The sequence below is a fragment of the Pyrus communis genome, chromosome 12 (assembly GCF_963583255.1).
Source record: "Pyrus communis chromosome 12, drPyrComm1.1, whole genome shotgun sequence".
In the NCBI taxonomy this organism is placed as follows: Eukaryota; Viridiplantae; Streptophyta; class Magnoliopsida; order Rosales; family Rosaceae; genus Pyrus; species Pyrus communis.
Window position 1 is genome coordinate 16,620,937 of NC_084814.1, and position 14,299 is coordinate 16,635,235.

The 14,299-nt window shown below is 36.6% G+C and overlaps 2 protein-coding genes and 1 pseudogene across 2 annotated transcripts; all 3 read right to left on the reverse strand.

Moving 5' to 3' along the window:
• Nucleotides 1-283: 283 nt before the first annotated feature.
• LOC137711688 (putative disease resistance protein RGA3) lies at nt 284-3,478 on the reverse strand (annotated as a pseudogene).
• A 6,522-nt stretch (nt 3,479-10,000) lies between these two features.
• On the reverse strand, nt 10,001-10,825 carry LOC137711626 (disease resistance response protein 206-like). Its single transcript, XM_068450882.1, has one exon. It carries the CDS (start codon nt 10,745-10,747, stop codon nt 10,190-10,192), a length of 558 nt encoding a protein of 185 aa, XP_068306983.1. The 5' UTR covers nt 10,748-10,825; the 3' UTR covers nt 10,001-10,189.
• A 2,576-nt stretch (nt 10,826-13,401) lies between these two features.
• On the reverse strand, nt 13,402-14,055 carry LOC137710085 (uncharacterized). The gene is made up of 2 exons (XM_068449040.1): nt 14,031-14,055; nt 13,402-13,733 (listed from the first exon to the last, which is right to left on the reverse strand). Exons 1-2 carry the CDS (start codon nt 14,053-14,055, stop codon nt 13,402-13,404), a joined length of 357 nt encoding a protein of 118 aa, XP_068305141.1.
• Nucleotides 14,056-14,299: the final 244 nt, after the last annotated feature.

The window sequence follows — 14,299 nt, forward strand, 5'->3', positions numbered from 1 at the left end:
TTGTGCAATTTGAGAAACTCAAATTCAAAAGCACGAGCGCCATAAACAAATCTGTCACGCTTGTACAGATTTACGTCAATGCAAAGCCGGAAGAACACGACGCCCTTAAAAACGCCGGAGGAAATCGCCGGACCATCGAAACACAACTGGTCTTGTTTTCATGAGCGGAACAACACCAGCAAAGTTGATGTTTCCCTTGTGACTAATTAAGTTGTAAACACTCTCTTAATCCAAATTATAGCATCCACAATTCAGAAAAAAAACATAAAAGTTGGAAAAACATCCTCACATCGCACTTTGTACATATACACACACTCACTTATTCCAAACTCCAAAAAATGGCTACAATGCTCCATCCTTTTTCTGCAATCCATGCGATCTGCAATTTTTTGAAAACATTAGGGAACTAGGTAGTTAAAAGATTTGTACTTAAAACATAGATCCTACACGTTCAAGTAATTACAATGTATGCGAGAGTAAGTGCCCGTTGGTTCTACTCATACGCACTTTCGTTATAAGCATGCATGAATTTGTAAATGCAAGTACTTCCTAAAGAAGCACTACAAATCGCACTAAAAAGTGATTTTAACCACTCCAAAAGCACAATATCCTTCAAATAAATCTAACCGAAAAATTAGTACGAGAACCATTTGGATTTGGAATTACTAACATAAAAAGGCATATAGCAAAATTTAGTGTCAGAAGAACCACAGGTTAACACATTCAGTTGAAGAGATCAAGAACTAGAATATTGTTACCTAGTTAGCAGCCGATGAGATAATACGCCCATTAAGTATAATCTTCGGAACATTAGCGATTTTGTGCCAATCCTCACCTTCTTCCGGTCTGCATCTTCTGGTTAGAGGACAGTTGTAAATCTCCAACTCTCTCAATGCCGTGAGGCGATGCATGCCCTTTGGAAAATCAGACAGATGGGAACTGTTTCTAATCTTTATTTGTTGGAGAAAAGTGAGATTCTCGAACCACTCCGGGAGTAACTCGAGATAAGTACAATATCCCAAATGCAACGTTTTCAGAGTGTTTGCAGACTCTTGAAGCCAATGCGGCAACTCCTCCAAATTTGAACCTACAATCCACAACGATTGAAGACCTCGGATACCTTCTCCCGACCTCGTCAGATCAAGAACACGACAATTATAGATAGCCAAATTCTCCAATGCAGTCATATTACATGACAGAGACTTCATATTTTGACAGTTCACTATAATCAACGTTCGAAGATTAGGCAGGGTTCGCACCCTTCCCCGAAGGATATAAGATATTTGCACGCAGTGATGTATAAAGTTCGAAGAGAGGTGAGACGTCCAATTACTTCCGGCAAATGGCGCTGATTTATGGTTAAACCCAAGTACCTGAGGCTAATCAGGTTTCCCATGTTTTCAGGTAACTCCTTGATTTTTCCACAGTTTATAAGCAGTAAGGTCTGCAAATGCTGCAGCTCGCAAATGGAATCAGGAAGCTTCTTTATCCGCTGATTATACGACAGGTCGAGGTATCTCAAGTGACTCAAGTTACCGATGGAACTAGGCAGTAACTCGAGGGTCAAGTTACTAAGATCTAGAACCCGGAGGTAGTTGAACATTGAGATGCATCTCTTCAAAAAAGATTGATTGTTGACACCAACTTCTGTATGAAGATATTCACTATTCAAGTCTGGAATTAGAATGGTTCGCAATTTCTCAAAAGGGAGTAAGAATTCGGGGTCTTCTTCTTTATCCTTGGACAATTCCTTTTGAGATATTGACACATGCCGGATCATCGTGGAAGATTCACCAGGACGAAAATTTAGAGATGAGTATTCTAGCTGTGCTGTTGAGATTGCTAAATCATGAACTAGATCGTGTATTCTAAACCGTACAAAAAGGACATTATCTTCCTCAATCTGGAAGAAATATCTAGAACATAATTTCCTAATGTAGTCCAGACCGATATCTTCAAGTTCTTGGTATCCTCTGGAGGATTGAACAAAGCCTTGAGCCATCCACAACGGGATCAATTCTGAACTTCGAAATATGTAGTCCTTGGGGAACAGTGAACAAAAGGCAAAACAAGGTTTCAAGTAAACTGGCAACGCATTGTAGCTTAACATGAGTGCAGGTAAAATGCCGTCACTTCCTTGTTCCAATTTCCATATGTCACTATCTCTTACATGTGACCAATAACGTTCGTCCTTGTTCGAGCAGAGTAGGCCACCTAGGGTATACAAGGCAAGTGGAACCCCTCCACACTTCTTCACAATATCTTCCCCTATTTTCATCAAGTTCGGATGGTTTTGCTCTTCTCTTCTTGCAAATGCCACTTTTATGAATATGGTCATGCAATCTGAGAGGGGAAGAACTTTCAACAGATGCATGTGTGCATACCCCATAAGCAAAGCTACTGATTCATTGCGCGTTGTTACAATAACTTTACTCCCGCAAGCTGCAACATTTAACAAAGATTTTAAATCAATCCATTTTTTGACTGTTATTCCCATTGGCCCCTTGTCCCAGACATCAACCAACACCAGCAAAAGTTTTTTACCAGTCATAGCACGTCGCAACTTCATTTGCATCTGTTCAATACTTTCGTCACCACATTTTTGGCTGGTTGCCGCAGTAACAATTTCGCGAAGCAATCTTTTACTATCAAAATCGTCTGAGACGCAAACCCATATTCTTAACTCAAAGTTGGTCACTACCATGTTATCATTATACACCAATTTAGCAAGCGTAGTCTTTCCCAATCCTCCTAATCCATTAATTGAAATAACAGAAACATTCTCCTCATCACCTGGACCAGTGTGAGTGTCCTTAAAAAGTTGGACGACAATCTGTTCTTTTTCGCTCTCTCCCTATAACATCTGGGGCGTGCACAAAAGAGTGGGTCTCCCTCTCCATGTGCATGCCATGCCAATCTGCAGATCGTTCGGCGAGATTGAATTGAGCTTTTGCAGCTGCAATCTCACCTAACCTTTCTCTAATATCCTTGACTCTATGGCCCATTTTGTAGCTTGACACGAATGAATTTCGATGTGAAAAGAAGTTGCGTACCTTTCCTTTGATGGTGTGACTCCCAGTCCCAAGGCTGAGCACCTGCATCCGCAACTTTTGAAACTCGAATTCATCGAGGACATCGTCTATATGGCAAACGTCTTTCAGCTTTCCCAACCAATCAGTGAGAAGGTGATCCTTCCGCTGTTTTTCCTCCGCATCGAGAAGAACTTTTGCGATGGTTGATAGGGTTTCCCGAAGTTTGTTTAGCTCATATTTGACATCAAATGCCAAAAACAATTCTTGGTAAGCATGGGAAGCAAGCCTTTTCAACACTCTCTCTACAACGTTAAAGGAGAATGACTCCATTAGTTATTCAGGAGGAAACAAGAGAGATGTTTTGAAGGAGGTACACACATACAACACAAGCAAGCTCTTTCTTTGTTTTTTCTGTGTTTGCTGGTGAGCAAGCTGTAAGACTTGAAGTCACCGATAGCAATTTCAAGGAAACATACTCGGAACCCAGAAAACAAACGCTACAAAAACGCCATACAAAATATAAAATGTAAAATCCAATTGACCAAAACACTTGTGTGATGCAGGAGAGGGCCCAACCGAGTGGGCGGTCATCTCTTCTTTTATGCAACTTGCATAATGCAAGTGTGATCAATGTGGTTCCATATGCCTTGCCGGGTCCTCTTCGTAGAGTAGTAATTCTTATCTTTGTACCAATGTTCTAAAAGAAACTAGGCGTTAGTCGAGCTGTGGGTTGAAGCCTAGCGCTTAGGCGGTTAGGTGAAAGTCTAGGCGGGCTAGACGGTTTTAAGTATATTTATTATATATTATATAAATTAACTTAAATCATAATATTTTGAATGTTTAGCAATTTAAATTAATTAATTTATAGGTATAAAATAATAACTATGTTGAATATAATATATGGATGACCCACATGAATAGTTTGATACTATTTATCCAAAGAAAAATCAGATGGATTAAGAAAAACGGATGTGTTACTATTCATGCACAGTATTTCATTATTCATTTGAGGAAAGTTTCTGAAGTGAATTGTAATGCTATAGTAATCCTTTGCTTATAAAATAAGAGCATACGAAGAAAGGAAGTAGGGCTGGGTTCGGTTTAAATCAGTTTGGTTTTTGCCAAAATCGAAATCGTATCGAAATTTCGGTTTAGTTCGGTACATTTTTTTTCAGTTTGATTTTTTTCGATTTGGTTTCAGTTTGGTTCGGTTTTTTTCGTGATTTTTTTGTTTTTGTTTTTTAAATCTGGATATTGGTGCTTATCTTTGTACTAAGGTTCTAAAAAAAACTAGGTGCTAGTCAAGCTGTGGGTTGGAGCCTAGCGCTTAAGCGAAAGTGTAGGCGGGCTAGACGGTTTTAAGTATATGTATTATATATTATATAAATTAACTTAAATCATAACATTTTGAATGTGTAGTAATTTAAATTAATTAATTCATAGGTATAAAATAATAAGTTTGTTGAATATAATATATGGATGGCTCACATGAATAGTTTGTTACTATTCATCCAAAGAAAAATCAAATGGATTAAGAAAAACGGATGTGTTACTATTCATGCACAATATTTCACTATTCATTTGAGGAAAGTTTGTAAAGTGAATAGAAATGCTATAGTAATCATTTGCTTATAAAATAAGAGCATACGAAGAAAGGAAGTAGGGCTGGGTTTGGTTTAAATCGGTTTGGTTTTTCACCAAAATCGAAACCGAACCAAAATTTTGGTTTGGTTTGTTTCATTTTTTTTTTAGTGTGGTTTTTTTCGGTTTTGGTTTTTTTCAATTTGGTTTCGGTCCGGTTCAGTTTTTTTCGTGATTTTTTTTTTTAATCTGGATATTGGTGCTTTTGCCTCAAATGAATACAAACTGGGGCGACTCGCAATGATGGTTGCATCAAACAAATCATCAATATTTGCAATACGAACATAAACATTTGTAAATCCTAAAGTCCTTAATGTTGAATAATCCCTTAGACGGGGTAACAAGAATACAACAAATCTTCAACATGAGTTCTAACCAATCCCTCCATGAAAATCTGCTCCCAACAAATCATCAAACAATAATCATAAAGAAATATCCTTAAAGAACCAAAACTTGAAAGCATATTTGCAATACGAACTGACAACACAAACCCATAAATAACTAACAAGCCCACAACACAAAAATCGAAGAAATCTGCAATACGAACCAAAACAACAACCCATAAATTTACACCAAAATTTCAGCCTCCCTCTCTGGAATTTACCTTAAAAAAAACCCATAAATCGACAAAATAAATAAGAGAGACTAAAGATCTCACCCTGGAGTGAGAAGATCGAGAAATGGAGAGAGAAGAATGGAGAAATTGGAGGCAGGGACATGGAGGGAGTCTGGAGGCAGGGGATAAGAGAGAAAAGAGGGGAATGAAAAATGGAAAGAGAAAATTAGAATCCCCTACAATTTTTTTATGTCTTTTAGACTAAACATTTGTGTCTTTTTGAAATTTGATTAAAGTGTGTCATTTTTACGCATTGGAAAGTAGATTTTTTGGTTTCCTCTTCTTCTTTGGAAAGAGGAAAGCATTATAACTTTGGGTTTTTTTCCTTTTCCTATTCTTCTTCTTCCCTGATTACTCTGTAAATTCTCATCTTCTTTTTGTGTTCCGTTTCCTCTTCTTCTGTTTTGCTCTATAATTCTCCTTCTTCGATGGAGTGCAGAGATAAAGGTAGTCGTGATGGCAAGAGAGAGGAAGTCGTGGTGCAGAGAGAGGGAGTCGAAGCGGCTAGAGTGTTTTCAATTCTGGGTTTTATTTGAACTTTCTTCCCATAAACCCTTCACTCCTCCGCCTAGACCACCTAGGCCATCTAAGAGAGCCTTGGTGGGCGACTAACAGGTATACTTGCTATAGTCATCAAGTAACATGTAATAGTTGAAACCACTAAGTGAAATCCTTAAGGCAGAACCCCACAAATCACAATGAAGCAACTCTAAACATTGTGTAGATACAGATCTAGTAGTATTGAAGGGAAGTTTGTGATTCTTAGTAAGAGAACAATCAGCACAAAAGAAATCAACAACATACTTTTCTTGTAATGCTACTTTATTTCTAGACAATATCCTTCTAAAGATGGATGATGAAGGATGTCTCAATCTTTTGTGCCAAACTTTGACATGAGCTTTGACACTTGTTAAGGCTGAAGGAAATGAAGAGGGTGTACTGGATGCTTGAAATGGATATAAGCCATCTTTAATTGGTCCCTGCAAAAACATCTTTCCTGAAATACGATCTTTGACAGTGATTCCATTAGGGTCAAGAGTTAATGCACAATTATTGTCTTTTAGAAATTGATAAGCAGGCAATAAATTGTGTTTCACGTGAGGAACATGTAAGACATTGCTCAGTTTAAAGGAACCATGAGAAGTATTCAAAGAGGAATGACCAACATGAGAAATGTAAACCTTGTCTTCACTAGTATATAGAGATGGTGCTGAGATATTTGCGATATCATTTGTGATATGAGAGGTGGCACCAGAGTCAATCAGCCAAAATGGATTAGACTTGAAGAGTAGGGAGCACATAAAGCACCCAATTTTGCAGGTGGTACTCTTCCAAAGATCTCATGGTTCATGCGATCAAAGCAATAAATTGCTTCATGACTAGTGGAGCCACAAATTTGACAAGGAACCTTATAATCTATGTGAATTGAAGAGTTCTAATAATTTCCAGGAGAGCCTTAATAATTGCCACGAGAATAGTTACCTCGATTATGCCTTGATAGTTGTTATGATTGAAATTTCCTTGATTGTTCCCTCTGTTGGTGTTGTAGCCTCGATTATTACGATCTCGATTAGAATTGTGCCTGAATGAGTTTTGCAATGGCTGATTTTGAATAACAAAGACTTGTGGAGGAGTATGGAGAAGAAGTGCCTAAAACTGCATAGAGGAAGCCTGAAATGGCTCAATGATGGTGGATGACATGGATTGTTTTATGCGAGCCATAAAGATCTCTTTTGTAAGAAGCAAGCCATGAAGTTTATCAAGAGAGGTAAATGAGAGACGAAGCATAATTGAGTCAGTGAAGGACTCAAATTCATCAAGCAAACCATGAAGAGTTGCTGCAATTAAGGTGCGATCAGAGACAACAGATATAGCGGTTGTGAGAGAGTCATAGATTTCTTTGATTTGTTATAGGTACTCAGAGATCGATTCAGAGCCTGTTTGAACTAATTGAAGACGAGATCGTAGTTGATGAATATGAGCATCCAATACACCACCAAATCGTTGCTCAAGTTTGATCCAGAGATTATGCGATGATGAAACACCAACAGTGAAGGGAATAATCTCCTCAGACAGTGTAGAGTTCAACAAAAAAAAGTAGGTTTTTATATTTTTCATACCATGATTCAAAGGCAGGGTTGAGAGAGCAATCAGGCAAGAGCAGCGATGGACATGGTTCAATGTTGTCAATGAGGCCGAGGAGCTTAAACTGACGTAGAATAGGTGCAAACAAGGCGCAACATGGAAGGTAGTTCGATCGTTTCAACTTGATCAGAACCATACTACCTATTCTGAATCGTCAAAGAGGTATAAGAATTTGATGCTGGAAAAATTCCAGAAATTCAAGAAAAATTAGGGTTTGGCAATGTCGGTTTGATTGGAGAAGATGACTCCGAGGGCAATGCCATGACTAACAGAAATTAAATCAATGCTCAAAATAGAAATTGTAGGTATGAATTCAAAGAAAATGAGAGAAAATCAATGAACATTCATCGATTTGAACAGCGGAAGAGGATCGATCGTCGTGAGGCAGAGCGATGTGATACCATATAGAAATTGTTATCTTAGTGAGTAAGAAAATTGAGTTTTTAGAGAGAGAGAGAGAAATGTAGGGAGAGATTGGATTATGAAAGATATGATTTCATTACTTGATAAGTGGGAGAGAACAAGGGAGAAGGGGAAAGAGAGAATTAGGGTTGGGGGTAGGAAGACAAATGAAGGAGGGGGAGGAAGAGGGAGAAATGAATTGGGCTCTTCATCCCATTTCTAGCTACTTTTTCATATTTTATATTTCTTTTTTTGCTAGAAATATATTAAATTAGTTTTTTATTTTATTTTATTTTATAGTCAAACGATATATTTTATTAGATTAGATGTCACTGACAGGATTTGAACTTATGCCGTCATGCAAAGACTAACACCTTTCCACCATTGTAGTAAAGTGTCACTTGCATATTAAATTAGTTTAAATAGGGTTTTAAAAGTCTTTTGATAAATGGTTAAATATGTCATTAAAGTTTTTATTAACAGGTGGGTGGAGAAATAGGACATGTGTGTGGGTTGATCAACACTCAAAAAATAAAATAGCAAAATATGATTCGTGCGAAATTACATTACTATCGATGATTTTGCTTTGTAATATAATAACAAATTGTTTTTTCATCCTGTTTTGGTTGACAAAGAAAGTTTTGTTAATATATAGTTTCGATATGAAAAGATGCTTGAAATGCAACCCTAAAAGTTACTTTTTCACCGGTAAAGATTTGTCACAAAGACGGTAGATGCAATAAACTACCATATTAGGACACACGCAATGTAATTACTAGCAAGTGAGATCACGTCAAAATCATTGTTGACAAGTGAGGCCACATCACTCGCTTACCGAGAGTTAAGTAAGGTGGGGCTACCACATATCTAGCCAAATAAGGTTGTGCCCCCACAAACAGGACTAGGAAGAGTAAATCCACTATGAAGATCAGTTATAGGAGGTGGATCCTACCCACCAAGAATAAGAAAACCAACTCAAAGTCATATATCTAGAGCTCAAAATCAAGGGAAAAGGGCTTGGGAGGGGTAGATCTCTATTTTTGGGCAGAGGCTCCATCAAAGACATGGAAAATGGTTGCCCACAAAACGGTGGGGGAGAAGAGGTGTTGGGCAACACCAATAAAATGAAGAAAAAGGGGAAAAGGGGAAGGGGCGCCGAAGCATCGGTCAAGGGGAAATGAAGGGGGATGGGAGTAGGGGTTCTATGGACTAGGAGGGGGTGGTTAAGAGGAGGGCGATAGATGATGCCACTGTACCCTCAAGCCGGAGTAAGGGGCCAACAAGTATGGTGTTGGGCTGCAGTTTTAAGAGATACACATAGTTAATTTGAGGGTGATCTTTGTTGAATGTCATTAAGCAGGAAAAGCATTTGATATAGTGGTCGTAGCCGACAAGCAGTTACCATCTTGTGTATTTGTTGTACACACTTACACGCTTATTTTTCTACCCACTTTATATGCAGAAGAATGGAGTCTCACATCGAATATAAAACAAAATAATATATATTTCATACATGGGAGGTTCGTTAATATTACTGAGACTTAGCGATAAAATTCTACACCTACTAATAATGATATCAATGACGTTGGCGATCAGTCATATTGAGCCAAAACATTTGAGTTTTCCATGATGTAATCAAGTAATGATAAGTAATTTAGTATTGTATCAATCACAAGTAGTCGGGTGACGCATTCTCAAGTCCGCTCAAGAAGTCATCAAGTTGCCTCTAAAGCTTTTCATATTTTTTTAGGATTCATAACCTGCTTTCACCAAAGTGATGTTCATAACCTGCTTTTCAACAAAGTGATGTGAAAGACGTAATGAGACATATTAATAAGTATATCTTCCGGTTATATGCTAGAATCTCTTATAAAAAGTATCACTGTTTTAACTTTTAAGTTCATCCCTTCTCTCAAAATGGCAAAATTTGTGTGTTTGTTTAGTACATGATCTGCTATTTCCACGTTGTGATCGTAATTATTTGTAATCATCCCCTAATCACGATGAAGTACTAATTAAATCCCCTCTGTTCTTGAACTTCTTTTGTGTAGTTGTATATGTTCATAAAACAATGGTGCATTTCCATATGAGGCTTGGAGTTGGATAGTCTTAAAATTCATGCACTGGATCAAAATGCAGCTTATTTGTCAAAAAGAAGTATATGTAAGCAAAATGATTGAAATTACAAAAGTGACTGTTTAAGCATATCACTTATTGATGGACTACAAGCGCATTCTTAGCAAACTCTAATTAAGCACTCCATGAAGCGGAACATATTTGAACACCATTCTCAGTAATTCCCCACATACCAAAACTCATAATACTAAATATATATTTATTAACAACCACAAATTTACCAACACTCATAGAACTTGATATCCACCTTGAGCCTGAAGTAGACTTCACCTTCAAATGAATCCGTGTGTATGGTTGCAACTCCCCGGTGCATGAAAAAGTCCCCGGTGCCACCCACGACGGATATGTCCCTATATTTAATCAAAATGGGGTCGGCTCCGATGAAATTTATTGTGCCCTGGTAGTCTGTGCTGTTTAGATAAAATGAGAAGCCAAGCCAAGCAGTGAATGTGTTCTTTGTATCATACATGTACATCCCTTGTGCTCTGCCCACAGGCTTGGAGTGCAGATTGTTGTCGAGGGTAATGGGGTCATCGAAAACCGCTATGTTCCCGAAATGAAAATTCGGTGCCAAGATGGTTAGGTTGGATCCTTGAGGGGCTGCCACAATTGCAGATGTAGCATTGGCAGCATTTTTTCCATTGTAGATAATGTCATGGAAGAATAGCACCAAGTGCTTGCATGGTTTGTACTTGTCTTTGTGTTTTGGGAAGGCTGAAGATATAGCGAGGAACATGAAGAAGAATATTAGAACTGAGGAACTTCTTGCTTCCATTGTGGGATATGCAATGAAGACCAGATGCAAAGAGAGAAACAAAAAGGAGAGGAATACTTCAAGCTCAGTAAAATGAGCTTTTGTTATTGCTCTACTTGTGAGTTTGCAATCTGTCTCTGTCTTTTTATAAGCACTTGGAAGCTTCAAAACCTAAAAAGCTAAAATTAAAGAGAATTGTTATTGGCACTTCAAATTTCTTATTCTACACTCCAAATTTTCTATATCTAGAAAGAAAAATACACTTGTAAGGAGTGTAGAATGAGATTTTTGAAATGCTAATATCATGTTCCAAATTAAATTAATTAATTATATATATATATATATACACTGTTGTTTACTGTATGAATGGAGATGAGTATTCCAAGCTTCTGTTAATAGACTTTTCCTCTTATTGTCGGTTTGCTTGCCACCCACTACCAGTACTATGACCTTATAATATAATATAATGTACATCACCAAGAAAATGACCCAAGTGTTTTTATATGCAGTGATTAAAGTCCCTAGTAATGTCACTTCTAGTACTAGGTAGAGAATACACGAATGGTTATCTTTTTTTTTTTTCTTCAGGTAATGTTAGGTAGATCAAATTTGCAAATCAAATGATGTGTTACCAATAAGAAATAAGCACGTTAATCAACAATTAAATAATAATTCAATCATCAGCTTTCATATCATTTGGTTTACAAAATGAATAATGCTAGGAAGACCAAATTTTAAACCAAATTTGCAAACTAAAATGATGTGGTTGTTGATGTGCTTATTTCCTATTGATGACACATTATTTGGTTTGTAAATTTAGTTTAAAATTTTGGTCTTTTTAGCATTATCCTTACAAAATTTTATCTACAAATTTAACCTTCATAACATTACTTTTATTTTATTTTATATTTTATTTCATTTATTTTATTTTTTGAGAGGAGTTTTCTGAAAGACGGTTCGTCTTTTGCGATTGACATTTTTGAGATAAACCAAGCATTAAGCAGTTCAAAAAAATTTCCAAAAGTTGTAGGCTTAACAGCCAAATACATGAACAATTCCTATTGATGCTAATCAAATAATATATCATACTAACTAGTTTTATCGATTGCCTTTCATCATTTAAATATTTTCTAAGCAAAAGTTAGCCACTTATGATTTTTGCTCAAGTTGTACAGTGAAGAGCACGACAAGAACGAGATCAATCAAAATTTCAGGCCAGGCTGCTAAATATAATAACAAAAAGAAAAAGCTTTAATAAGTGTTGGCCTCAAATTCCAGTGGACTTGTAAAGTGTAAAGTTACTCGATCTTCAAGAATGATGACAAATTGAAAAATAAAAGTAAGGTTAAAAAATGGGGAAAAATGGACCAGGAAAAACGAGCAAAAAGAAATACGAGGATGAGATGTCACAAGTCATAAACAAGCAAATTAAGTAGAAGAGTAATGTTTTATTTCCAAAGACAGATTCATAAAATGTAAAATTGCCAAAGTTTAGACTGATATTCTTAGGAATTGGATTCCATCCCGATCCATTTTATGGGGATTTTAAGAATTTTCACATCTTAATCATTCATTGTGTATATCAAAAATCATTTAACCTTTTTAATTTAAAATTAAACGCAAATAGTATCTGATGAAAACTGACCGAATGATGTACGATGAACGATTACTATATGGGAATTCATAAGATCATCCCAAAGTGGATCCGGAAATGATCTTTTTCATATTCTTAGCCTTTGGGGTGAAAACAATTATATGTGCACAAGACTAGTTGCAGCAGGAGAAAAGTATTAAGACTGATTGGGGTCCATATATATATTCTCAATTTTGTGCACCTTTTTGCGTTCCATTCTGGTGGGAGATTAGTGGAGGTAGGTGTCGATTTAGCTTTTACTGTTGGTCCAAATGAAAAGTGACATAATATGGTAGGTAAGTCCTGGTAAGTCCAATCTCGAGTAGTCCATGTCTGCCTCATAAAATTCAAAGAAGATACTAAGCATCTTTTCATTGGAAGTCTGGATTTCTATCATTAATCAAGAAAAATCTAATCATTATGTTTTTATTTGAAAGAAAATACCACATTTTATTATTGTATGGTTGTTTGCTTTTTAAATGTGTCGAAAGTGATATGTGGATTGAGATTGGGAGATGATATCTCGATCAGGACTCATATGTCGACCTTGTGAAATTTTATCTCCTAGCTAATTATATTGGGGCCAAAACGCTAGAAAAAAAAAACTAAGAGCCAAAACGCTAGAAAAAAAAAAACTAACTAATTACTGCAAATGGTTTTCGGCCTAACATTAGCTTTTGCATAATTTCCGAATATTAAATGTCATTTTATTCACACAACTTTTATGTTAAATATACCACACATCATAAGGTTTTGTCTGGTATTGCATTTTTTTTCATCAAAAGCTAATTTACATTAAAGTTAAGTAATAAAAAAAAGTTTAGTAAAAAAATATCCTACTTATTTTAAAAGCAATGACTTCTCTTTAACCAACAAAAAAAAAAAAAAAAAAACAATGACTTCTTGACAACAATTTTCATAAAAAAAAAAGAAAAAAAAAAAAAAAAAAGAGTTGAGCCTTTAATGAATATTTTCAATTTTTGTAATACCCTCATTAGTTTGTTTTTTTTTAAATGACATTATTTATCCTTTTACACACATATCATCCATTGTCAAACAAAGTGACTGCCACCACTACCACTTCAAATACTAACATTAAACCACCACCATTACTACAGTTATTGTTGCCACCACCACCATAACCATAATCACGACCATCATAATTGCCACCACAGCCACCATTGCCACCACAACCATAACCACCATGACTACTACCACAACCACAATTGTCGCCATTGACATCACCGCCATTGCCATCACCATCATTGTTGTAATTGCCACCAACAATAGCACAACTGTCATCACTGCCACCACAATTACAACTGCCAGCACTGATGCTACCTCCACCCCTACTACTATCGTTACCTCTACACCCTAATCACAACACCCGCTATTATCACCACCACCATACCCTTACCATTGTTGCTGTTATCACCACTACCACTTCCTCCCCCTCCCCCCCCCCCCCAAATCGTTGTCGTTGCAACTACCTCGACTACCATTTTTATTTTTGTTATTATATACAATTATATCATGTCTCTTGAACAAACGACATTTTTGAAAGGTAGACGTATTTCTGATTCTAGTTTTAGAAGGGTTCAATTTTATGGACAAAAAGGCTTTTGATGGTAACGTGGGCATAAAAGTCGATATTGCTAAAACTTTTGATACTTTGAACTGAAATTTTCTTCTCCATGTGCTTTCTAGCTTTGGTTTTTCTCGTATATTTGTGGACTGTGTGCATGTTTTATCACAGTTAGCTCGCTTTTTAATTTTCGTAAATGGCACACTACATGGGTTTTCTCTTGCTCTCAAGGTGTACATCAGGGAGACCCTCTTTCTCCACTCATTTTCTATGTGGTGGAGGATGCTCTGAGCAGGGGCCTATCTTTTCTTTTCTCTGGTTATCATCTTATTTGAAAGAAACACAGTGATTGTGC